Here is a 27,996-nt window from a genome sequence, read left to right as displayed (position 1 = left end):
CTTGTGTTTACCAATTTATTTACAGAAATTAGTGTATTCATTGCAGAGATCAATTTCAAGTTTGTATAAATACATACTAAAAATGAGTTTTGTGTTTAGTTTGCTTTACAGTACTATGAATATCCTTATGAATTGTTAATCAGACTGTTAATAGCATCAACTTCAAAATGTAATAAACACTATCTTTCTTCAGCCCACTAGCCCTATGGAGTATCGAATGATTATTGATGAGCCTAGATGACTTATGTATTCACACTAATTAGGCACAGATTACATTTTTCATGCCTATGAGGGAACGTAGTGCCCAACAGTAGTGAATTACAAGTTTTTCATTACCTGTACAAGAAAGCGGTAGTTGTATATTGGCCCCTCAAAAGAGCAACACACATTGTTCTGGGCCTATAATCTCATGGTTTTCTTTAACACAACAGTATGACCTTTTTCTCTACTGATTTAATTTGTAGAAAACTCTAACTTGTATCTTCTTTATTTTCTGTGGAGTGTGGCATATTCTGTGGCACCTGGTATACCAATTCATTTGGAAGGCTCAGTCCTGGCATCCCCTTAGGTGTATCGTAGAGCACGTGTGTGGCTGATAATGAACTATCTGCCCTAGAAAGAAGCTTATTATAAATTCCCACTAATGAAGGAGCTTGCTTCCCTGAAGCTTTGAAGGTAGATACAGAAGTAATGCCTGGAGGAGGTGCAGGATGCCCTGACATATCCATCACTATTGGTATCGCATATTCTGGTCCAGTAACTGGAAGCGGTTCAGCATAGGCATGATATATTTCTTGTTCTGAGATGTTACAAGAATCCGTATCTGCATAACTTGCTTCCTTTCCTTCTTCGTGTTTAAAAGTTGGCTTTTGATGAAGTGTGCCAACAATTCCTCCTACAAGTGGTTGCGCATACTCTGTTGAAGAGAGCCAAAAGTGAATTTCTAAACCTCTCAATACACAGGAAAAAAGCCACTACAGGACTTGAAGCATGAGATGACAAGCCTATTCACCAGGCACACTTAAAAACTTAATCTCAGTAGTAGATGGGAATGATATTGAATCTGTACCTGCATCAAAATGATCTGTGTGTCATCCTTTAACTTTGAAAGGAATCAGAAACAGTGGCACTGATTTTTAATAAAACTTTAATAACCTCAAGAATATCTACAGGGACCGTACAGTATTTTTTTATAAATCCACCACCACAATACAAATCGGACTGATATTTTTATCTATATCTAATCCCTGGTTTAGGACTGGATGCTTAGCAACCACTCAAAGTTCCAATGGAGCTCCTCAGGGATACTTATGACCCAGATTTGAAGTTCCAACAGCTAATCCAACTCATGGTCACATGATCGCACTTCAGGGACTGGGCAACTGGCTCACATTTATTCAGCTTCCTGTGGTCATGCAGCCATGATTTATTTTTTTCTGTGGGAATTATTTTTTGTTGTGGCATTTACTTCTGATTTCTGGCTTAAAAACTTCCACCTACTGCACATAAAAGATTTGGTTAACAACTCAAATTTATTTTCGACAGCTGCAAAAATGGAATAAAATCAGAAGTCACAAGATGACCCACTTAACAACTGGCACAACTTACATCAAACCCAGAAGCTACCACTGCCCCTAATTAAGTACCACCTATCAGCGCCAAAACTCATTGTATTTACCACTTTGTTTGTAATTGCAGAGACAATTACTTCAGCAGAACTGATAGGTGTTTGGTTTTCAGAATAAAGGAGCATCTTCCAAAATTGGTCCAAACAGCCTTGAGGAATCCAACACCAGAAAATCATGGCCATAAAATGCTTGCTTCGGCTATTGAGAGACACTTACTATCTACGGGTCACCAGATCAAAAACCATGTGTTTAAAGTTCTACTATGTCACTAGAACTTTTGTTTCCTGCAGTTTGCTGAGGCAATTGCCATTAACCATTTGAAGTCCCCACTTTTGCGTGCAGAAATGGTTTTATGTCAATCTAGTACAGAGGTGGTATTCAGCAGGTTCTGACCAGTTCTGGAGAACCGGTAGCAGAAATTTTGAATATTTTGGAGAACTGGCAAATACCACCTCTGACTGGAGATTTTACAGTATCCTTTTCCTGCCAGGCCCACCAAGCCATGCCCACGGAACCGGTAGTAAAAAAATTTGAATCCCACCACTGATCTAGTCTCCCGTGAGCATAAAGCTTGCTGTGGGTTGCTTTCCTACATGAGTTTTAGGCTTAATTAATTAATACTTTTGCTAAATCTTATATTTGAAGCTGTTTTTAATCTATTATAGGAATGTAGGTACAGATGAGCCAATACGAAATGCTTGCATCTACCTTTGTTCGTCTTTTGGCTGTATTGTTTAAATTATTAAAAGGGACTAATTATTTTAAACAACGTACAACTTTAATTCTGGGCTCAATTAATCGTAAGTCAAGGGCTACCTATACTTCAACTTTTTAAGGTTTGCTTATTGAAGCAGTTAGAAAATAATTCTGTATAAGAAGTACACAAATATACTATATATTTTATTTGCCATTTAAAAGATTTTTAGTAGGTTTAAATGATTACCAAGTTGAAACTTTATTAGAAGAGAAAAATATTTATTTATTAGAGTTATTTGCTGCCCATTTGCCTCCATGTTAATAAATTACCTGAAAATTGTTGCTACATTAAAAAAGAACCCAGCTAGCTCTAAAGAAAGGCTGGTTTCCCAAGCTTTCTCCAAAATGAAAAGCCATGATATGACTGTAATGTCAAGCGTGCTCTAAACTAAATCAAGTATTTTCTTTCATAAACCTGAAATTATGTGGGAAACTATAGCATGTTTGTTAATCCATTTAATTTGAATGTATATACCATCTTTTTTTTAAATAGGCAGCATTTGTTGAAATAAATGTAAACTGAGGAAGATATACCTGCTGATTGACTTTGTAACACAGTAGTAACTTCTCTTGATCTAAGACAATTAATTTCACTGCTGTTATAATGAACAGATGATTCTTCATGGTCTACAGATTTAGCAGGAAAGAATTGCTTCATCCCTTTCCACCAACCTGCAATAAGATATTAAAAAGGAGCCATTCTCACCAATGACCTATAAGACATATTTATGAATCAAGCTATTTAAAACTCCATCATATGTATTTAACTATAATAAGGAACTTTCTACGCTAATCTATCAATTTTATAATAGCAGGCTTCTACACATATTGTGAAATCAGTTAAATCCTACAAAGTTCCTTAGCGGTTTTCACTTGGATTCTAGGCTCAGTTTAATTCTTTTCCTCCTTTATCAAGGCAGCTATTTATTTATTTGATTTTTATCTCTTTATTATTTTATAAGTAACTCAAAGCAGCAAGCATACCTAATACTGCTTCCTCCTCCTATCTTCCTCACAATAACAATCCTGTGAGGTGGTTGCTATAGTTTAAACCAAGGGTATCCAACCTTGGAACTTTTAAGACTTGGGCATTTCCAACTTCCAGAATTCCCCAGCCAACAGAAGAATGGATGGAGAAAGTGATGGAGCTGGAAGAAGTGCAAAATTCAGTATTAATTAAAAACATATCCATCTTTGTTTCTATTTGGAAACAGCTTCTGAATCTTGTGCTTGAGACAGAAATAAATGAACTCTTGACTGGCTAATACTTGCTAACTTGCTGAGCTGGTAAGTAAGAAGTTGAGTAATTCTATTATGTACTTTATTGCATTGAAAAAAAGTTAGCCAATGCTTTTTCTTTCTTTCTTCCTGTACCACTTCTATCTCTCTGCCATTTTCCTATAATCTTTGTTTTAATCTGCATTTTATATCATTAAAAGTTTGAAGCCACATGACCCCTGGGCTATACGGATGTACCTGCCTTACTCCACCATTCTATCCTGATCCATAGCAAAACAGTGTTAGGGGTAGGAAAGAGATGAGAATCAAGAATGCCGTTTGAGATGTTTTGTGAAGTAGTCAAGTGTCTATCCCATTCTAAATGTTAACTGAAATAAATTAGAAACACATATTTGAGCCTCAAAACATTACAACAACTTTTCATCTAAAGTTACCTGCACGATCCCAATAAGGCATATCATATGGTCCTTCTGACTTTCTTTTTCTGAAAATCATGCCAAATGAAGAAAACATCTATAATTAGTATTAACTTATTTAAGATAGAATTAAGAGTATAATTGTTTGAAATATGACTTTAAAATATTTGGCTGTAATATAACATAAAGAAGATTGTTTTCTTTGTGTATTGTACTATTAACATAAATAGCAGCAATGTTCTTTATTAAAGTATGCCATTCAACCACTAAATGTATTACAAATCTGCTGTAATCAATTACCATGAATTCATGCCCTCAGTAAATTTCCATCCTTTCCAACAGGAGACAAAGGTAATACACAAAGCAATGTATCATCACAATTGGCCTGAACTTTATGGATAAGGTAGACTTGAGGTAGACACTAGGTGTCTCCAGGCCTAATCTAAGTGTTTCTAAAAGTTATTATTAGGTAAAATTATTTAAGAAAAAAAATACTATAACAAAATACTATAACAAAAGGATTGTTATTATTTAAAGAGGATTATTTCAATTCATGGGGATTTTTAATGAATCTTTTGAAATTTTCCCATATCTTTTATTGTCATTGTGCATTCTTAGCAATCTTCCTCTGTTGTGAGCTTGCAGCTCTTCAAATAAATTAATCACACAACTGTACCTAAGAATTCTTAAACCTGCAGCCACAATATATTATGAGAACTATCTGGAGATGTATGCTCTTGAACAGAAATGCAAAAAATGCAACCTTCCTGATCTGGTTCACCAGCATTCAATAAAAGGCACCATAACTTCCACCAGAGGAGGTGAAAATAAACCTTAGCACCATTCTATATCCTCCATTTTTGTTGGCATTGTAGAAACTTACAGCTTTATGTTCCATCAATCATCCCCAAATTGGCGGTGTTCCGCTATAATTTTTGAGTATGTTGTGCTTGTTGTAAAAAATTATGACACAGTCCTTCTTTAGAAGTGCTTATATAACTTGGTTACCTGTTTCTCCAGTGCCAGGAGCAAACTGAGATCAAGATGAGGGTGGTAAAAACCATGACCAACACAGGTACTAGAACAGCTATCAATGCTACATCTGAAAACCATTAAGATATAGAATATGTTAAGTTCATAAATGCATTAAAAACAAACTTGATACATTTCCTTTTATCTGGGTAAATATTAAAGGGCACCAAAATGCATTATTAATGCTATGCATTATTTTACTGTGCTATCTTTTAGATATCAGTACCTTTTGTGACACTCGGTGTTACTGTAGTATTCTTGATCTTAGGAGCAAAAGTTGTTTTACTGGTCTGCAATGGAAAGTCTTTGTTGCTCCTGGGTGGTGGAGGCAATGTTGCTCTTGGAGACCGAACTTAAAACCAAAGCAAAATCTTAAATAAATAATTTGGCTTCAAAAAAAAATATCCCATACTCAGTAAAAATGCATATAACATTTCATAGTATTTGGATATATTTTCTTAGACTGCCATGAAGATATTATGACTGCTAAGAACTTTTCAGTGTACAAAATAGTTGACTTCTAATTTAGCAATTTTGTATGCAAAATCTGCATGTCCTGTTGGCTACAGAAATATATATTAGTTAATCTTTTCTAGTGATTGAATTTCAGTGGGTTAAAAATAAGGTGAACCACAAAAAGGCACTATTAATGCTAGCCATTATAGTGCTGCAAGTGCTATTTTTTAGATATCAGTACCTTTGGTTACACTTGGAGTTAACATAGTGTTCTTGACCTCAGGGGTGAAGGTTGTTTTATCAATCTGCAAAGAAAAGTCATTGTTGCTCCTGGGTGGTGGAGGTAATGATGGTCTTGGAGCCCGAACTTAAATAAAAGCAAAATCTTGAGATGATGTCATTAATTTAAAATGTAACAAGTATCTTTGTTTTATATAGTTTTACTTTTTCTCAAAATATCTGGTAAGAGTGCCAGCAACTAAATGTGAATAAATCTCACTATTCTCCTAATATGTAAGAGATGAATGTCCAGGACCAGTCAGTAACCCAATGAAAATGAAACATGAACATGCAAGAAGTATTTGAGCATATTGGCATAATGGAACATGGGACTTACCGTAACAGCTCCTTCCCCTCTCTTGAATATGTAGGATCACAATTTTAATGCTCACTGGGAAACAAGCAGCTTTCACCCAGTTTTAGTAGATAAGCAGAATGCTCCAGCAAAAAAGGAGAACAAGAAATCAAACTCCTAACATTTAAGCTATTCCCTATCAATAATAGAAGTTGAGATACTCTCTGACATAGAAAAAAAGGAGAGGGGTCTCTGGATCAGAGGAAACACAGAGATGGGGAGGGGAAGAGGAGAGGAGAGCCCTCCAGGACTGTCTTCCAGATTCAGTTGCAGAAGCCCAGATGAATAAATATACTTTTCACAACAGATGGAGGAATAGCTACTTATCCTGACGAGGCTCTGCTCTGTTTCTTCAAATATTGATTGATTGATTTATAAAGTTTAAATGGCTACTCATTTCACAAAATGCGACTCCCACCCTTGCCAGAGATCTAAAAGCATGACCAATGTTTTTTCTGTTTTATAACCTGGATCTGGCTCCCAACTGAAAGGGATCCAGATGATCCACTTTATTCAGGGTCCTCTGAAGTTGCTATGGAGCCACCTTCTTCATCATCTTCCCGCCAAAGGAGAGATTAGATACTGGACAAAAAATGCCAGTATAGGGAGTTCAGTGATAAAGAAGCAAGATGGCTTCTTGAGGAAAACCAAGGCTTGTTGACTAAGCAAATCTTATTCCTTCCACAGTCAGGGCTGTGTATTTGAACCAAATCAGAAAAAAAAAATATTCAGTATATCAGGGGCTGGGCTAGCTACTCTTTTTCTAGCCATCACAAATACTCTGACAAAAATAAGTAGAACTGCTGAAGCAAAGATCAGAACAGTGTAATTATGCAGCATGGATCAGAACTGTGTGGTGGTTCTGAGGGTTAAAATTATGATCCTCTTTACTAAATGAAGGACAGTAACATTGCACATAGGATGTTCTCCTCTTCCTCCATTAGAAAACTGTTCATTTTATAAGAAAAATATATGAATGCCGCTTGACTTACCAATATTAAACTGACATCCCAGCAATTCTACTTTCACTGCAATTTTTTGATGCCATTTCAAAGGGTTTATTCTAACAAAACGAGCAATAATGGGTGGAATGAAATTATTGCGAACTTCCTGATAATAGCCTGTGTTGCCTTGAAATACCTAGGGGAAAAATAGATCATATAATGTGTAATACAAGATTTTCCATGTGATTCCATTTTCTTTTTTAAAGTTTCATTTTCAAATTCAGAAGAAAATTATTATCTCTTATGACTGTCGAATTATTTCAAAGCAGGCATTCAGTTCTCAAAGCACTGATGAAATATTCATTAATGCAAATTCAATGAAGCAATCATTAAAAACCAGTAATGTTTAAAGTGCTTACTTTTATATTATACAAGAGCAGAAATAAAGAAACTGAGACTAGACACTATTATATAAACACTCTGCAGATGTTTTCAAGATTCAAGGCTGAGAAAAAGACAGCAAAAGGTTGATTATCAGAGAAAGAGATACAGGGTTTATAACCTCAAGGTGATATATAAATATGGCTAGATTTGATCATAATTGATCACTGTTTAACAGCAGCCTTCACACCTCCAGTAAGGCAACTCATCTGATCCCTGTTCTTGAATGTTCTGCTGTTAAACTCATGGGATTCTGTGTTCAAATGGACAGAAAGATTAACTGCCACACCTAATATGGTCACACTACATCAGAAACCCATAACAGGTACCATTATTTAAGTAACTTTTATCTGACTCAGACCTGAACGTCTAGAAATGCTCTATATTGTAAATTTTAAAAAATCCTGGTAAAAGGCAATGGCAAACCACTTCCATTCTGCAGCCAAAAACACTGTATGGAGATGTCCATGAAGTAATCAAGAATCAAGCTCAACTTAGAATTCTCTTTTTACTATTCTTCAACTAACTCATACTCTTAGAAATTGCTATATAATCTCAGACAAACACATTTAAACTTTATTACTATGAAAGTGACAGTGATCACTTATCATTATCAAGTTCAATGTAGCAAAGTTTAAATATATCCCTTCTTCCTCTTTTTTTAAAGCTACCAAGCCCAGAAGAGGGCAGTCAAAAGTTAGAATTAGTATCTGATTTTTATTTCTGACCGTACTCAGCATTCAATACACTATGAAGTATCAAGTCAAAAATTAAGATTTCCAACAAAACTCATTAACAACACTTATTTTTATAACACAGGTTTAGGTAACGTTTTGCCTCTCAGGTACTGACCTGCAAGTCATATTAGCTTTGTAAGCATGGCCAAGGTAATAGCCATTGAGAACTGAAATCAAGCAACTGACAATTGCTTGACAATTGACAATAGACAATTGCTCTGTAGAGATACGAAAGTTATGGCAAACAGGTGATCCACTGTGAAAATTTTCTGGAATAAGGATGTTCATGTGCAAAATTCATGTAGGCTGCCTTTGCTACTAAAATAATGTAGAGGGAAAGATAGCTTATACTTCCAAAACTGATTTTGTCAATTCTTTCTACTAAAACACTTTACCAAAGAATAATAAGGTAGAGATGAAGAAACCCACTAAACCTGGATAAATTCTTCAAAAGGGGTGATCCCTTTGAGAATATACAGAAAGTCTGCCTGTTTATCATTAAACCAGCTGCATCTTTTTTCATGTTTGATGAGCCTCGGTGGTGATGTGGTTAGAGTCTTCATAAAGTGTTCCATATGTGCTGTATGCAGGCATTTTTGTTTCTTTTAAAAGTATTTCACTAAGCCTAAATACTACTACATCTCTAACTAATATTCTTTGATATTGATACTGAATCATCAAATTCCCCAAAAATGTAGAGTCCTATCCAACCATTCTTCCTATTATATCTGCCTTTGGGATTTCTGTTTGTGACTTCTGTGGGTAATCTTCCCTCAATCCAAGATTAAGTGCATGAAATATAAAATACTTTTTTTATTTTTCTATACAAGTATCTTAACACAGAGACTGAAAGGATTAGTACGATCTATGCTTCAAATGAAACATAAAACATGTTCAATTTCAGCATTTACAAATAATTATCATTTTCCAATAAATATATTTCAATCTATTGTCATCAAATATAAGCACCTTTATATTAAAGGAAGGCTCTAAAACAGCTCTTAAATATCATTTAAAAACACAATTATTTCCTGTGATATATTAATCTCACCTTATCTCTCTCAACACCAGGTTCTCTGTATACTGTCCACTTCTGTCCTTCGTTGCTATATAGAATCCTATAAGCAGAGACATAATAATGGTACTCTGCTAAGGTGCTGCCTGTTGTAATGATACCTGTGAATCAGAAGGTCCCCTTTATAATAAACAAATATAAAAGTGTATGTATTGTGTGAATGTGTGTATGTGTTTAGATATAGACAGACAGACTGACTGACTCTTCTGGGACATTCTAAGCATATCTTCTATATCAGGGGTGTCAAACTCAATTTCACTGAGGGTCTCCTCAAGGTTGTGTTTGACTCTGGGAGGCCAGAGTGGGCATGACCAGCTTGACATCACTTGTGTGGGGATGTCTGTGGTGGCCTGAGTACTCTGCCATGCGCATTCCCCCCATGCTCCATTTTTGCTGGCAGAGGGCGGCAAGAGGCTGCTGCAGCCAAACATAGAGCCTGGGATGGCCTCATGCAGCCCCCCTGAGCTCGTTTTCGCTGGCTGTTTCCAGGGTGGGATACAATTTGGCTGTAGAGAGGTAGAAACTCTTAGCTGTAACATCCTATGGCTGATAAATGTTATGTTTATTACTTTTTAAGGGATATTTTTTACATTCGCATTCCAGGTAGCCAAATGTTTTCATCAAATCATACAATTGTGCAAAACATTTAATTTATTCATGATAATGAATTGTTGCACCAAATTATTTCTCTTTTCCTACTGTCAAGGTCAGTCAGACCTAAATGATGACATTTGATTTGATTTGATGATATGGTTGGCTATGTTAAATCTCATAAATAGATACTGCATCTAGCATTCTCTCTTACTTCCACTCAAATTAAATTCCAATAATAATAATAAATATTCCATTAAAGTATTCCATTAAATAAATATTTTCTACTTACTTACCTGTTATTCGCTGTTCTTTGTTTAGATCTATTTGCAACCACTGATACTCATCATTAGTAAAAGCTGCCCAAGAGTGCCCAGGCCTTTTCAACCTAGCTCTTTCTGGCTTCCAAGTGCTTGGTTGACCCAGCTGTTCAGGCCATTCTAAAAATGAGGATGCATTAATTTGTGAATCAGCAATTACTCCAGATTCCATTCCAAGTGTCCCATAACAACCTAAACACAAACAGAAACACAAAGAGCAATCAGTAGATTAAAGGAATTTGGAAACTGCATTGTGTCTATACCTGAATATTCAACATAGAACAAGAGACATATGCAGTGCATTTAGAAAGTATTGAGAAAGTATTCACTTTTTTTAATTTTGTTATGCTGCAGCCTGATTCTACAATGTTGAAATTCATTTTTTTCTCATTAATCTACACATACTATCCCATTATGACAAAGTGAAAACATAATTTTAGAAATGTCTGTAAATTTATTAAAAAGAAAAAAAATGAAATATCACATTGGCATAGTATTCAGAATCTTTGCAACATGTGAAATTTTGCTCTGGTACCTCCTATTTTTCTTGATCGTTCTGACATGTTTCTACACCTTGATTGGAGTCCACCTGTGGTGAATTAAATGTATTGGATATGATTTGGATAGGCACGTGCCTCTCTAAGTAAGACCACACCTACAGTACTGCATCCAGTTTTGTTCACCACATAACAAAGAAGATATTGAGACTCTAGAAAAAGTACATAGAAGAGCAACCAGGATGATTAGGGGACTGGAGGCTAAAACATACAATGAACAGTTGCAGGAACTGGGCATGGCTAGTCTAGTAAAGAGAAGGATCAGGGGAGACATGATAGCGGTCCTCCAATATTTGAGGGACTGCCACAGGGAGGAAGGGGTCAAGCTATTTTCTAAAGTTCCTGTAGGACAGACAAGGAATAATGGATGGAAAGTGAACAAGGAGAGATTTAACCTGGAAATAAGGAGAAACTTTCTGACAGTGAGAACAATCAACCAATGGAACAGCTTGCCCTCGGAAGTTGTGTGAGCGCCATCACTTGAGACTTTCAAGAAGAGATTGGACTACCATTTGTCAGAAATGGTGTAGGGTCTCCCACTTGGGCGGGGGGTTGGACTAGATAACCTGCAAGGTCCCTTCCAACTCTGATTATCTGTTATCTATAGAAGGTCTAAAAACTGACAATGTATACAGTATCAGAGCAAAAGCCATGAGGTCAAAGGAACTGTCGCAGAGCTTAGAGATAAGATTATTGCAACCCACAGATCTGGGAAAGGCTATAATAAAATTTCTTCTACACTGAAGGCTTCTAAGAGCACAATGGCCTCTATAATTCACAAATGGAAGAAGCTTGGGACAACCAGGACTCTTCCAAGAGCTGGTCACCTGGTCAAACTGAGCAATTATGGAAGAAGGACCTTAGTAAGAGAAGTGACCAAGAACTTGATGACCACTCTGATTGAGCTCCAGAGATCCTGTGTGGAGATGGAACAGAGCTTCACTGCAGCCTTTCACCAATCTGAGCTTCATGGCAGAGTGGCTAGCTAGAAGCCTCTTCTCAATGCAAAACACAAGAAAGCCTGCTTGGAGTTTGCAAAACAAAAACATTAAACACCTGAAGGATTATCAGACTGTAAGGGACAGATTCTCTGGTCTAATGCAATAAAGATTGAACTGTTTGGCCTCAATTATAAATGTTATGTCTAGAGGAAACCAGGCATCACCTATCTAATGCCATCCCAACAATGAAGCATGATGGTGTCAGCATCTCGCTGTGGGGGTGTTTTTTAACAGCAGTGATTGGAAGACTGATCAGGGTTGAGGGAAAGCTGAACGGAGCAAAGTACAAGATATCCTCAATGAAAACCTGTTCCACAGTGCTTAGGATCTCAGACTGGGCCAAAAGTTCACTTTCTAATATGACAATGATCCTAAGCACCCAGTCAAGAAAATACAGGAGGGGATTAGGGACAATTCTGTAAAGTCCTAGAATGGTCCATCCAGAGCCCTGACTTGAACCCTATTGATCAGGAGGGACCAGAAAATGGCTGTCCACTGACAGTTGCAATCCAACCTGACAGAACTTGAGAGGATTTGCAGGGAAGAATGATAGAAAATCCTCCAATCCAGGTGTGTAAAGCTTGTCGTGTCATACCCAAAAAGTCTGTAATTGCTGCCAAAGATGCTTCAACAAAGTACTGGGTGAAGGGTCTGAATACTCACAGTATACCAATGTAAAATTTCAGTTTTTGCTTTTTAATATATTTACAGACATTTTTGAAACTATATTTTTACTTTGTCATTATGGCTTACTAAGTGTAGATTAATGAGAAAAAATGAATTTCAACAGCTATAGAATCCAGCTGCAGCATAACAAAATTGACAAAAATGAAGGGACCTGAATACTTTCTAAATGCATAGAACATATGTAAATATGTATATGCATAGTACAAATACATTAATAGGTAATTATGTGTTTTCATAGAAAATGTATCTATTGGGTTGCACATTTTATAATTTACATTAAGGAGAAGAGGATTGATTCTATGTCATTTTTGTTAATAACAAATATTAAAAACAAAAGTTAATAATTTCATGTAATCACAAGGCAATGTGTTTAGGGAATCAGTAATTCCTTCAATAACAGGAGACAATCTCCTTTTGCTCCATGTTTGAAATGACAATGAAAGGGGGAAGAAAAACAAAATGAATGAGAAATACAGGGCTGAATAATGATCTCATTAAACACCAAGAAGAATGAAGGCTTACCACTGGTTTTAAAAGTGAAGAGACCTGAAGACAGAGGACCCCTGTGTAAAAAAAACGAATCACAAATCTGTATTTTACTATCAACATATTTAAAAAAATTCTTGATTTTTGTCAAGGAAAAATATTTGAGGAGTATTCAAAGATACACCATTTTTGCAATATACCATTTTGCATGATTGTTTAGCAGATTATTAGACTATTTTTAAATAAGATCCACACCATAAGTCTTCACATTCAAAATAATACAAGGAAAAGCAGACTTCTAGATAGATCTGCCACTTTAAAAAATGTGGATACTCAGATTAGCCCACTTCCCATTAAGACCAACACTTTAGCAAGCTTCTCAGTGAAAAACTATTTTACTTGTGTACTTTCTTGAAGTCAAAACACTGGACAATATTTATAACATGTGAAAGCTAAAAAAAATGTACATTCATTGCAATCCATAATGCAAAATATTTATAATAGACCCTTCATTTCTCTGAAACATACTAAACTTCTTCCTATTTTATTTCTATTTCTTAAAAATACTGTACTCCTTAAAAAGGATGTTATGCTTCATATTTTAAGAATTAAAAATAATTGCTAGTCAACATTCTAGTCAACAACTAGCCATACTCTATTAATCAATGGCATCAATTTCATGAAAAACATATTCTGATACTGTCAAAACATGTTTTAAAACTTTTAACAAGGCCTTTTATTCTGTACTTAATAATAATTCGTTAAAATATTTAAAATACTCATCTGGGTTTAATGTTTCAGAATTTAAATTTATATGCACGTCAAATTCTAACAATACTGTAATGCAATTATTTTTAAGAAAACATATACTTACACTTTTGATGTAACATTGTTAGCCAGAAAGCTTTCATAATATGGAATACCTTTGCTGATTACAACATTAATTTGACCTCCAAGGATGTTGGATACCACTCCTGCATGTACACCAGCCATGCAAAGGGAAGATGACTTGGGAAGAAGATTGATTTGAAATCATGCATTAATTCACAATATTTCAACTATTGTTGGTAAAATATTAACATTCAGTCAGTGTTGAGTCTTAGTTGGAAGTGTGAAATTGATAATTTCTGGCAAACTAGTTTATTCTGATTGCTATAATATGCACTGATATTTTATGTGATTTGTATTTTGATTTTAAATATTCTTAGCCATCCAGAGCCACTATGGTAAAATGGATGATTATATAAATTGACTAAATAATCTAAAAATCACAATGAACGTTACTTACATCTCTATAGCCATGAGGAATAGTCCCATAAATTTCAGCAAAAGGAAGCACACACCCAGCTGGACAATATTTGCTAGGAGGAAAAAGACAGGTATTTTTATAATGTGTAACCAGTATATTCTGTGCTGAAATTCTCAACCATCAATAAACTTGATTAAGCAAGTATTATTATTCAAACAAGCAAGTCTTATTATTCAAACAAATCAAGTCTGGAGATTCAAGAGGAAGGCATATATTCCTGAAAAAAGTACTGTTCAAAAATAAACTATAGTGCCATGACTTTGCAAATAATTGGTCTGAAAATATTTTGAACACAACATTGGGAATTAAGTCTTATTATTTAATGATATATGAATGACAAGACAAATAAATGATATGTACTGTAAAACAAATAAATCAATTAGTAAAAGTTAAGTATTTCTGGGAAAATTATGATTGATTGATTATTGCAAACAGTTTATAAACCAGCATCTGAAAACCACTATGTATTTATTGTTATGACTTAAGAGCTACAGTATGTTATATTACACTAAGAATGGTAATATAAAACAGTGGTGGGATTCAACTTTTTTTTACCACCATTTCTGTGGGCATGGCTTGGTGGGTGCGCTTTGCATGTGCATAGAGGGTTTGATACTGACTTTCTCCTGCAATCCTGCACTCTCCCTGTGTGTTCAACAGCTGACGCACAGCAATCAGCTGTGCTGCGCAAAGCAGCTGAGCTTCAAAAGCAGGAAATAAAGGTCAGTATAGAGCCAGGGCGAGTGGGCAGGCCCAGCAGCTGATTGTTGGAGCGAACCGGTTCGCTCACAGATGATCCTCGGAGCTCCTAGTTTGACTGAACTGGGCCGAACCAGTACAATACCATTCCTGGTATGAACCCCAGTTTCTACTTTAAAGTGGCTTAGAACAGTTAATATGTTAAAAGTGCAATCCTCTTTAAGTTTATTCTGAAGTAAATCAACAGTTAGTTTACTTTCAGGTCAGTAGATAGAGGACTGAAGTCAAAATCTTCGTTTAGAATTTTAGAGTTTAACTAAATTTTTGATTTTTTTAAAAAATCATAATGAACCATATTAATAATAAATCTTGATCTAACCATAACAAACTGAAATACTTAAGTACTACTTCTGAAGCAGATATTTAGTAGTGGAAAAGAGTATGGAACAATTCATGCTAAATATATCAATAAAACGTACACAAAAATGTCCCAGTGCATTGAATAAAATTATTTTCACTCAACTATATGTCATAGAACTGTAGTCAAAAGTCTATTCACACATGCGTATAACTGTTTTTTCTCCTTATGAAATATTTTGTTCAAACAAGAGAAAAAGTGGCTACTTCACAAGTGATCTGATTTATTGTCAGAATATTTTTTTAAAATTACCTGAATTCTGGCTCTGAAAAGTGACTTGCAGTATCTAAACATGTTATTAAATCTAGGAAAAAATATAGCAAAAGACAAATTATGAAAGAAAAAAATATTTTAAACAGTGAAATGGGTCAAAAATCTACATTGAAAACTAGTGAATCATTAATCATTTTAATGCATCATACTTATTTTGATTTCCACTGAATAAATTATAATCTCAGGGAACTATTGCCATTCTTTCCTAGCTATAATGTGCTACATGCCATTATATTAGACATATTGTTTCTATCAGCTGAAATCACTCTTTGATGATTAATTCCAAAACAGATCTAAGTAGAACCAAGATATTAACAAAAAAAAGCCAAAAAGAGGAACAGCAGATATAATATATAGGATAAGCTGAGTTTCTGTATATCTTGCCCAAATATCACCCAAAGTAAGGAAATGCTAGTTGATATGGCAGTTGAGAAGAATTTGTAATGATTACCAGCACACTCATGCAATAGAACAGGGGTGTCAAATTCAATTTCATCAGGGTTGTGTTTGACCTCAGAGGGCCAGTGTGGGCGTGGTAGGAGTGGCCAGGTTGATGTCACTTATGTCGGAGGCACATGTAGTGGCAAGTGCTAAGGCAGGACTTCCCACTCACTATAATTTTTTTCCTTCCTTCCTTCCTTCCTTCCTTCCTTCCTTCCTTCCTTCCTTCCTTCCTTCCTTCCTCCCTTCCTTCCTTCCTTCCTTCCTTCCTTCCTTCCTTCCTTCCCCTCTTTCCCTTTCCTCTTCATTCTCCTTTCTTCTTTCTTCCCCTCTTTCCTTATTTTTTCTTCATTGCTCTCTTCCCATCTTTCCTTCTTTTCTTTCTTTTTTTTTTTTGGTCTTTCCTCTTTCCCTTTCTCCTTTCCTGTCCTTCCTTGCATGTTCAAATGCAAAAGGGGAAACATTTCTCCTTTTGTTTTTGGTTTGTTTTGCTAGTCCTCTGCCAGAGAAATCTGGGTCCAGAGGGCTGCATGCAGTCCCCGGGCAGTTTTTGGCCTCTGCCGGCAAAAACGGAACCCACACAGCCCTCCCGGGCTCCGTTTTCACTGGCAGAGATACCGTAAGCTGGTCCTTTGCTGTTTCCAGGGCAACCTCATGGGCCAGATCTAAGCACCCCACAAGGAGGATCTGACCCCTGGCTTAGAGCTTGATATTCCTGCAATAGAAACTCCAAATAATTATTCTTATCCATGAAATCCTTTGTGATTAGGTTTCATGTCAGTACAAATAACTAACTCAGACCTTATGTCATGATGCCATGAAGCATCTTTATTAATTTTGGTCGCTGTGGTTCTCCAGTGACTTGAAGTGAACTTCAGCCATGTGGTTGTTAATTTGAAGCTCTAGATATGAAAACTAAAGGAAATTATTAACCAATAAATCAATGAGAAAATACTTAGAGCTGTGCTATTATTGGAGTAATCCAAAAAAAGTTAACTGAATTTCAAATGATTTGCAGATTAGTTTAGACTTCAAGCAATAATGATCTGTCTGCAACTAGAGAAGTGGGAAAAATAGAGAAAGCTGACTGAAAAGTAGAAAAATATGCTATTGCCACAGATTATTCCTAAAGAATGCTATCCTCAATCCTAATCTTCAAAAAATGTGTTTCTGATCCCCGCTATAATAAAAACGCTTAGCATCAAGGCAGAAACTCTATGACTATTTGGCCAGGAATGTGCATTGTTACTACAAAACAGAACAATTTATTTTAAACACTTTGAATTAATGTATTCTAGTTATATTTTTGTGTATTTTAAGCTTAGTATCTTTAGATCATCCTGTCTAGATGTGGTTTTATAAATGTCTTTGCTTAATTCTTTATACATTATTTATCAGAAACTTTGTAACAAGAAAATACCTATTATTTTAAGGTTATATAATTATTAAACAGAAATAGATGTGTAGTTTGCTAAAATATTACTAAATTAGATACCATACCTGGTTTATCAGTTGTTGAATATGAAGCAAGAAACCCATGTCCATAAAAATGAACATCACTCATGAACTGTACTGTAATTTCATTACTCTTTGATTCATTTAATTTGTCCACCTGAAGGCCCAAACCACAGTATTTCCCTAGATATAATAGAGAGATTCAACACATATGTAAATGTAGTATTAAATGCCTCACTATTTAGTAGACCTATATGTTTAATCTACACTAAATATAACAGCTGCACAAGTTTAACAATAATGAAATACAAAATGAACAAGAAGTTTTCCCTTTTCTCGCAAGGCAGGTTTTTGAGAATCTGTCAGAAATTCAGAGGTACCCAAGACATAGAGAAGTATAGTTTTTTTCAACATTTCCAAGCCTGCTGAGTTTTTATTTAGCATCAAACCACTTATGACTTAAACATTTTATCAAATATATTGTTTAGTCTTTCCAAGGACTGATTTCCTAAGCTGAAAACCTTTTCCAAGCTAGGGAGAGAAATAGAGTGATTTTCCTAAATGTGTGTGTGTGTGTGTTGTATTTGTATTATTAATTATTAATTTTAATATGTGTTCTATGAGTTTATTCATAAGAACTTGTCATAATGAAACTTCCTATAAAAGTTATCTCCAAGAATCCATTTTACTTTTAATTCCCCTTACTTAAATCATAATATATGCTAAGATGTACTCCTTTTGCCAAACAGCAAGTTTTTACCAATGAATTTTATTTCAAAACTTCAAGAAACAAGTACTGCTAATTTTACTATGACCTTAAGATTGCTAAATGAGATAAGGAAAGCATGGCTTATGAAATTCATCTATCATCTGATCTGGCTGATTTTCAAGCTTGATCTCTTTTGCTTGGGTTTCTTTCCAAATACCAAATTTAGTCCCATTCTATTCAGTTTTGGCCATTTGTCATACTGCTGGACATGTAGATGGATGGATAAAATCTATGCTCTCTTGTATTATTTCTTTTTAACATTCCATTGAGTTAGGAATTCATTATCAGCAGACTAAGATCTTTTATTTAATCATACTAGAATAAGCTGTACCTAAAGAGAACAAAAGTAGAGAATTATTTGGGTCAATGAACTGTACTTGTACATCAGGATTGAAAGATCTTTGCCATCTAAAGAACTCAAGTTTTGCCTTTTGTTTTAGAGAAAATCACTTCTCATATAACACTGAAGAATCATAAACTTGTGTGTGTGTGTGTGTGTGTGTGTGTGTGTGTGTGTATGAGATACTTTACACCAAGTACTGAATAAAAATATTGCTTTTCTCAATACATATGTCTTTTTAAATGCTTTTTATTGAACTAAGAAATCAATATAACTATTAAAAGTGCAGAATATATAATCTATAATCTGTCATTTTTAAAACAAATATAAATATGTTAAAATGTATTTGTTCAAGGCTACTTAGGAAAAAGGACACTGGAGTGAAGAAATATTACAATAAACTTATTTCTTTGTCCAGGACTTTTCAAAACTTCTTCAACTTTGTGTTATTACAAAATCAGGTAACATTTTGCTTTGCTTGTAGTCAAATTATTCACATAAATTGGGCACAGAAAAAGGAAAAAAAATTCTACTCTTAAGTATATATGTAAACATTGTATCTTAATACTAGAGAGAAAATATTTTCTTACCTATTTCTGTTCTTGTCGGTCCAATTCCATTATAAATCCTCACATAATTAAAATGACAAGAATCTGAATCATCAATATCAAAATCCCCAAATTTGAGCTGAACTCTCTGTTCAGGCTTTACTCGAATTTCCCATTCACACACTGTGCTATTGGGATAGGCATGTGGATAATTAATTGATGTAAATGTTCCACTTTCAGGACCTAAGACAGTATATCCACATCCATCACCTGCAAAACAACAATTCATCTGTAAAGCTGCTTTTTCACACCCAGAAAAATGTGTACCTACTCTTCAAAGGGAGATTACAAATTAAATATGTTGTATGTTGGTGTTTCATAATTATGGATTTAGTTATGTAACCTTTTGATCTAGCTATACATCCTAAATCTAATCTTGATTTTTTTAATTAATGTGAAATCTGCATCCTACAATGAAAAAGCACTTCTGACAGATTTTATATATGCACATAATTAAAGTAAAATCAATATTATAGTCAGGGGTGGGACTCAAAATTTTTAACAACTGGTTCTGTGGGCGTGGCTTAGTTGGTGGGTGTGGCTTGATGGTCATGTGACTGGGTGGGCTTGGCCAACTTGATTATCACTCACATCGAGCAGTGCTTCTCCTCACCTGTCCTTTCATGACTGTGGGGATGCTGCAATGGTTGTAAGTGTGAAAAACAGTCATGTCACTTTTTCAGTGCCATTGTAACTTTGAATGGTTACTAAATGAACTGTTGTAAGTCAAGGATTACCTGTACAAAAATACAAAAAGCTTCTTTGCTTGCAAAAAGCTGCCCTAAATACCAATCATTAGATTAAAAATACCTGCAAGCCAGAGTTACCTTGAAGAATTAAAATAGTTAAAATGCAATGATAACTATCAGCAGCCAACTCTTGCTCATAAAGTGAAATCCTTTAGCAGAGAGGTAATTTAAGCTTTCCAGAAAGAACACACCCAGGAGAAGCAATCCTTAGATCCATTTGCACCACTTAAAGATACCAGTTGGTCTCACCCACCTCACAAGATATCCTAAGGAAATCATCTAGATTTAAGGAAAGGTCACATGCTCCCCAGAAAGGCAGTAAAAAAAATCAGTGCCAAGCTTGCATCCTGCCTCTTGGAAGTACACCCCAAAAGGACAGTGCCAGATACCACTAAAGCAGTGAAGGAAGATCCTCTCCCTAGATTAAAAAAACCATGAGGCAGGAAAAATTCAAACACAATAGAAATAATTAAATCACAACAGTAGCTGTTGCTTGTTAAACCAATTATCAGAACAAATAGATACAGGAACTAGCCAGATTTCTCAACCCAGTTTCTTTTCGGGAACCTTTTTCCTTCCAAACAAAGCTGAATAGGGAAAATTATTCCATCAATAAAACACAGGATTAAATATCACCAAGGACAGAATTAAACTTCACCAAAAACCAGTTTTAGACCAAAACTCAGAAAGGCTAAACTCACATTTGAATCTTTCTAGCTAGCCAAGAAGCCTTGCTGAATGTCACTCATCTTGGTTCCTTATCCTTAAAAGCTTCCTTCCGGAAGCTCTGCTTCATTATTCAATTATTTCTTCAAAGAGCTAACTCCAACAGGGGAGTATTAAGAAAGTCAAGCTGTCAGGTTTCTAAATGAAATGGCTACACATGTCAATTTCGGGCTCGGGACACAAGCAAAGTGCCAGCAAAGGAGAGGAAAAAAAAAACCTCCAGAAAAGCTCCAGAGACAGAAAGTCTATCTTCCCAAGAATGTAATAAGGGTTAATGGGGAAAAAACCTCCAGAAAAGCTCTGGAGACAGAAAGTCTATCTTTCAAGAATGTAATAAGGGTTAATGGAGGGGCAGTTTTTGTAAGCAACAACATCAGAATGTAAGGAATGCCTTCCTTATAGGATTGGGCCTCTAAAGTGGAACAAAACAAAAGGACATTTCTTCTAACAACCGAACTGCTTAGGAAGTTAATAACCCGTTCTAGCAAATAGATGAACCGGTAGAATCCCACCCCTGGTTATAGTACTATTGATACAGCCCATAGAAGACGGCTTCTGAAATGCTCTTTAGAAAAAAAAATCTGAATTCCTTAGAGTCTAAAAGTTAAAGACACCAACCACTTTTAAGTGGGCCTTGAACAAACAGTGCTTTAGAATGGTTTCAGCTATATCTGTTATGATAATTGATAGTGAATGATTATGTGCTTAAGGTAATAATATATCTGGGGGGGGAAAGATTGAGAAAGGGGAAACTGTAATGTCTAAAATTTCCCTTTACTATCTTAGAATTCTTTTTTATCTGAACTGTATATTTGTTGAATAAAAAATAACAGTCGGGAATATGGCTCCATATTCATGAACAGCTCTTCTTGACCTCCTGTTATAATTCAATTCCTTATTACACAATGTACAGCTCAGTAAATAATATGAACAAGTAATTATGGCAAAGATACATAGCACTGGGACTGATGTGAATAAACAGGTTGTGCCTCTGCCACCGAGAAGAATCATATGTCGGTTTCATGACAGGGGAATTTGAAACTCTCATTCCCTTAGAATGCATAAAGTACCAGTCAAACATAACATTGATTTTACTTCCATCAAAAAACTATTAAAATTTTTAATTAATTTTCTAAAAGGGGGGCTGTTAATATTGTTTTATTAAGTCTGATATAGCAATTAACTCTTTGCATAAAGAATTTCACTATTAATGCAAAACAGATGAGGGAACAACTCAGACATCCCTCATTCACTAGCATGGACTTTAAAACATTATTTGCAAATGTGTTTGAATAAAAAGTACATACCGTATAATCCTTCCTTATATTCAGGTAAGCCATTTGAAATCTACATAATGTCTGACAGCATAAATCAATTATGGCCTGTCCTGTTTTGTTCAGTAATTTCCACCATCTTCAGTACAAATAGCATTGAGGGATAACAGGAGTTACAATTCAGAAATTGCTACATTTTGTTTCCACCCTTATTTTATATGATACCCTGCATATTACATACTAGTGAAGGGTTAGAACTGACAGAAATATTAAATATTCAACAGAACAATGTATTTGTCCGTGAAACTAATCAAGATCCAAAAGAGGGGATAAGAAAAAGAAGAACCAGAAGTCAGAAGGTGATATTATTTGGCTGCTGTATTATTGCCCTAGCACATTCACTGTGTTGTTATTTGCCAGCTTTTGCAAATACCTTGGGGAAGATTATGCTCTCTCTATACACACATACATACACAAAGACAGATGCAATAAAAGAATGGTAGTTAATGTTTTGAATACTAAGTACCCCAGAATCTGCATGTACTTCCTTATTAAAACATATTTTATCTCAGAAGTAAAAAAGATAGTTTTGTTTTTGAAACTTAGAAAGCCTAAGCCATCTTACTAAATTAATCACTAGTTTATTTAAGCACTAATATATTTTGGAAGGAACTAATATACAGTATTTGTATTTTTATATTTGAACATATAAAAAAGAATGGCAGTTAAATAGGTTTATACTCAGCAAGATTTGTGATTAATTTCATTAATTTGTTTAATTAGTATTTTTATTAGGTCCAGAGACTAAGTTATCTAATAAGTTTTGTATTCACAAGAAAAACTCTTCTTTAAACCCAGAACATGCATCCAAATTCCATATTTTGTAAGTATATCTAACTGTCTAACTATACCTGGTGTTCTCATATTTTCTGGGCACTTCATTTGTGTTAGAATAATAATGATAGATAGATGGATGGATGGATGGGTAGGTAGGTAAGGTAGGTAGGCAGACAGACGGACAGACAGACCTGTAGTCTCTTAATATTAAGCTAAAATTAGTTAAGAAAAAACCCCATAAATTGTAAGTAAAAATCTTAAACAAGATATTCAGTCTATTGTGCAATATATTAGCAGTATAGAAATAACATGTACTATAAAATCTAATAATCCAACATATGTAGGTCCAGGTTGAACTGTGCATCTGAACTTTGCTTGCAGGTGTTTCGTTACCCAACTAGGAACATAATCAGTGAGACTAAATGTGGAGCTTGCTCCCTGTTTTTATATATATTTAGTAGCTTCTAATAATATAAAACATTAGCATCCTACAAATTCATCAAAGATTTATAGACCAAATATAGAAATGCTAATCATTTATACCATAATCATGTCTGGGCACATTCAAAGCTTCTGTGTAAAATCTGGCTATATTGTCTGTAATAAGGCATTTCTTATTTGCTGGGATAAAATTAGAAAAGATACTGAGAGACAACTGGGACATAGAACAAAAAAGAAAAACAAGTCTTCTTCCCGTATCATTATACAACAGTATAGTAGATTAGGGAGAATGGATCCCATTTAACCATAACCACAAGACCAAGTTTCACTATAGTTGTTTCCATATAAAAGGGCTGAAGGCAAGCTATTGTATAGTAGCTGATTCTGAAGGTAAACTTTGCTGAAATGGAGGGATCTGTAATCAATTAAATTAGCTGCTTTCCACAAAGGTAACTAAACCATGATAGGCTATATTTTGGCATCAAGTCTCTGTCAGGTATTTACAGTTGTGCTCCTAAGTTTACATACCCTGGCAGAATTTATGATTTCCTGGCCATTTTTCAGAGAATATGAATGATAACACAAAAACTTTTCTTTCACTCATGGTTCGTGGTTGGCTGAAGCCATTTATTATCAGTCAACTGTGTTTACTCTTTTTAAATCTTTTTAAACTACCCAAATGACCCTAATCAAAAGTTTACATACCCGGGTGATTTTGGCCTGATAACATGCACACAGAGCTTTGAATGGTATTAAAGGTAATCATTGTCACCTACGATCTGTTTGCTTGTAATTAGTGTGAGTGTACAAAAAGGTCAATGAGTTCCTGGACTCCTGACAGACCCTTGCATCTTTCATCCAGTGCTGCACTGATTTTTCTGGCTTCTGAGTCATGGGGAAAGCAAAAGAATTGTCAAAGGATCTGTGGGAAAAGGCAGTTGAACTGTATAAAAAGATATCCAAGGGATTGAGAATGCCAATCAGCAGTGTTCAAACACTAATCAAGAAGTGGAAAATGAGGGGTTCTGTTGAAACCAAACTATGGTCAGGTAGACTAACTAAAATTTCAGCCACAACTGCCAGGGAAATTGTTCAGGATGCAAAGAAAAACCCACAAATAACTTCAGATGAAATGCAGGACTTTCTGAAAACATGTGGTGTGACTGTTTCAAGATGCACAATGAGGCGGCACTGGAAGAAAGATAGGCTGCATGGTCGAGTCACCGGAAGAAAGCCATTACTATGCAAATGCCACAAAGCATCCCGCTTACAACATGCCAAACAGCACAGAGACAAGCCTCAAACCTTCTAGTACAAAGTCATTTGGAGTGAGGAGACCAAAATTGAGCCTTTTGGCCACAACCATAAATGCTACATTTGGAGAGAAGTCAACAAGGCCTATGATGAACAGCATACCATTCCTACTGTGAAACACGGAGGTTGATCACTGATGTTTTGGGGATGTGTGAGCTACAAAGGCACAGGAAATTTGGTCAGAATCGATGACAAGATGAATGCAGTATGTTATCAAAAGATACTGGAGGAAAATTTGCATTCATCAGCCTGGAATCTGCGCATGGGACATACTTGCACATTCCAACATGACAATCATCCTAAACACAAGGCCAAGGCAACTTGTCATGGACTCATTGTGCATCTTGAAACAGTCACACAACATGTTTTCAGAAAGTCCTGCAGAATAAAGTGAAGGTTCTGGAGTGGCCATCTCAGTCTCCTGATCTCAATATCATTGAGCCACTCTGGGGAGATCTCAAACATGCAGTTCATGCAAGACAGCCCAAGAATTTACAGGAACTGGAGGCTTTTTGCCTGGAAGAATGGGCAGTTTTACCATCTGAGAAGATAAAGAGCCTCATGCACAAATACCACAAAAGACTTCAAGCTGTCATTGATGTTAAAGGGGACAATACACCATATTAAAAACTGGAGTATGTAAACTTTTGATCAGGGTCATTTGGGTAGTTTCTGTTGTCATTATGATTTTAAAAGAGTACACAGAGTTGATTGATAATAAATGGTTTCAGCAAACCATTAACCATGAATGAAAGAAAAGGTTTTGTGTTATCATTCATATTCTCTGAAAAATGGCCAATAAATCATAAATTCTGCCACGGTATGTAAACTTATGAGCACAATTGTAACATCATCCTTTGATAATTCTCGTAGTTTGACTAAAGAAATGTAAGAAATCAAGGCAGATAGTTGGATCTACACTGAGCTAATTTTCAGATCATTGTGGAAAATCTGAATTTATGCTTATTGATCCCTACAATAATGCAAGGCAAAATAGACTACTCATATTAACAATTGTCATTCTATAGTAGGCTTTACATGGTAAATAGATATAATACTGCAGTAGATGTAATAAAACAGAACATTGAATTTAGAATCTATCACATACTTTATCATCAAAAACTAAACAGATGAACAAAACATTTTTTGTGGAAAAAAATCCAGCAATATAAACACCTTTGTATATATGCAATGGCTGTACTCTGAAATGGATCCAGGTCCAAATGGCACAATATGTGAATTTCTTTAACCTGTCTTAAGATAGAACTGCAGTTTCTAAATATCCCTGATCCTGATTTCAAACCCTTTGTAGTTTCTTCTGATAAGTTTGGAAGTTTAGTATGCCGGCAGTGCCATATGTCAAAGTGCAAAAAAGAAGTTTAAAAACATTTGGCACATACCTAAGAAAACAACTTCACAGGGAAGGAAAAGAAGATATCTTACATTCAGAGGTCAAACTGCATTCCTCAAATCAAAGTAACCTAAGTTACTTGCCCTAATTGCAGTCTGTGAAATGAATGATAAATCTAGGGGTACTGGTGAGGTGAAGAGAAGGAGAGATGCATATGTTTTCTGGCATCTCATTTTGAAAGAATATGAGAGCAGCCTTTTTTTCAACTTTAAAATCCACACTCTTCTTCCAAATGATCCTCCTCTTTTGTTTTTTCAACTCTTGTTTCTCTTTAATTCCATTCCATCATTTCACATACAATAATCCTTTCCTTTCAAGTTTTTTATTTTACATTGATTAATCCTATACTGTTTAAATACAAAGGATTTGTTTTACAATGCAAACATTTTTTTTCTGTCTTCCTGAGCAGTATATCCGCTTCTGCCCTTATTTGGACTCACTGAGAGATATATTAGTATGTTAGGTAGTGCTGAAGTATTACAAAAATTATTGCTAGGGAGCGAGATTCATTCATTTGAACAATGCTACTGTAGAAGTAGGCTCCTCATACAGATACTGTTTCCAAAATATTGTAAATTTGAAAACCTCATCGTTTCTAAAACAGTAAAGTGTTTCAACTAAATTTTATGATTATTTATTTGCTTACCATATTAGTAAAACTTCTGTGGTCAAAGACTTATAGACTCAACAGAGTGACCCTAAGTAGTTTACAAAGTTCAGCAACAGAAATAAAAAATAAGCATATTAAACAATATAGTTCCAAATAATCCATTTCCAAATGCACACACCTTTTCTTCATCATGTAGAATAAATGTTCTCATTATTCCTAAACATCAATTGGATTGCACTTTGCAAAATACACACACACTTATTAGCTGGCATCATGCCACCATCATTGGATCTTGAATGTATCCCATTCTACCCTTCTTTCCCAGATCTAGGGAAAACTTTTGAACTGAACTGGGCTACACTACTAGTCTTCAAAACACTAGGTCTTTGCTGCAACAAATTAATAGGAGATGTTCTGGAGATGACAGCATGTTTTTTCCAACACTAGATTTACTTATTTATTTTGATCGATCCGTGGCACACTCAATTCTTCGTTTTTAAAAAAGGGGGAAAAAGCACTTATTTCAGGCGCCCGTTCAGCTTAACCAACGAAGATGCAACGAACGCTTCCCGAGATGAGATTTTATTATTATTATTTTTTTGGCGAAAAGTTGCGAAAACTCCCTGGGCTTCGAAGGCACAGAGAGAAACGGTATCCCAGTCTACAAAACCCTCGTTGCGTTTTACTACAGATTGCACTGTCGATTAAAAGCAAGCTGCAGGAACTCAGAAACGGGAGTTCCACTGTGGTCGGGTGAAAAGAGCTATTCTACATTTCTTTACTATTCCAAACGGTGAGGGCGTTGAAAGTTTGCACAACTTCAGGAGGGGATGAAGAAGAAGCCCGCTGCAGATGTACAGAACAGGGTTTTATGGGAAGAGCATCTGTGGATTAGGCTGCCCCACCTTTTCCCCTCCCTTTCCCCCTTTCCCCACGTATTAATGGCATCCGAGGCGAAGGGAGAGGGCGATGCCCCTCCTGGGTGCGCTCCGGCCGAGCGTCAAGGCACAATGGCGGGAAGGCCACCGGGTCTCCACCTACCTTTCTGAGCAACCGCGTCCCGTCGGAGCAGCAGGAGCAACAGCAGGGAGAACGCCGCAGGCCGGGTCCCCGGGGGGACGAGGAGGAGGAGGCGTTCGCGGCCCCTCACCATTTCCCGCCTCTCCTGCGCAGCAGCCGGTTGTCCGAATGCATCCCGAGCCGAACGACTGCGCGTCTCCGGCGACCGCTGGTGATCCGGCCACCGCCCCCTCCCCTTCCTTTCCTTTCCCCCCACCCACCGCTGGATCCCGCCGCCCCCGGTAGCCTCAACCACTTCCGGG

The 27,996-nt window shown here is 35.8% G+C and overlaps 1 protein-coding gene across 2 annotated transcripts; it reads right to left on the bottom strand.

The window, feature by feature from the left end:
• Window positions 1-3: 3 nt before the first annotated feature.
• On the bottom strand, window positions 4-27,996 carry DCBLD2 (discoidin, CUB and LCCL domain containing 2). 2 transcript variants are annotated; one of them, XM_026700846.2, is made up of 16 exons: window positions 27,716-27,993; window positions 19,295-19,522; window positions 17,641-17,778; window positions 15,679-15,730; window positions 14,289-14,361; window positions 13,875-14,008; window positions 13,037-13,077; window positions 10,246-10,461; window positions 9,335-9,459; window positions 7,154-7,301; window positions 5,769-5,894; window positions 5,298-5,423; window positions 5,048-5,141; window positions 4,058-4,107; window positions 2,919-3,056; window positions 4-916 (listed from the first exon to the last, which is right to left on the bottom strand). In XM_026700846.2, the coding sequence occupies exons 1-16, from the start codon at window positions 27,825-27,827 to the stop codon at window positions 471-473; spliced, it is 2,247 nt and encodes a 748-aa protein (XP_026556631.1). In that variant the 5' UTR covers window positions 27,828-27,993; the 3' UTR covers window positions 4-470. The 2 variants fall into 2 exon arrangements, with proteins under 2 accessions (XP_026556631.1, XP_026556633.1); XM_026700848.2 differs by lacking the exon at window positions 5,769-5,894 and having other exon boundaries at window positions 27,716-27,996.

This window comes from Pseudonaja textilis, chromosome 7 (genome assembly GCF_049901715.1).
Source record: "Pseudonaja textilis isolate UNSWEBS1 chromosome 7, rPseTex1.2, whole genome shotgun sequence".
In the NCBI taxonomy this organism is placed as follows: Eukaryota; Metazoa; Chordata; class Lepidosauria; order Squamata; family Elapidae; genus Pseudonaja; species Pseudonaja textilis.
Note: the sequence above shows the minus strand (reverse complement) of the source record. Positions and strands in the feature narration are given on the sequence as shown.

Excerpts from the sequence above, each read along its gene's own strand:
- DCBLD2 (XM_026700846.2), bottom strand. The coding sequence starts at position 27,827 with ATGGTGAGGGGCCGCGAACGCCTCCTCCTCCTCGTCCCCCCGGGGACC. Across the intron at positions 5,142-5,297 it reads AACACCGAGTGTCACAAAAG|ATGTAGCATTGATAGCTGTT; the intron begins GTACTGATATCT and ends AATGGTTTTCAG. Across the intron at positions 3,057-4,057 it reads GCCTTATTGGGATCGTGCAG|GTTGGTGGAAAGGGATGAAG; the intron begins GTAACTTTAGAT and ends ATCTTATTGCAG.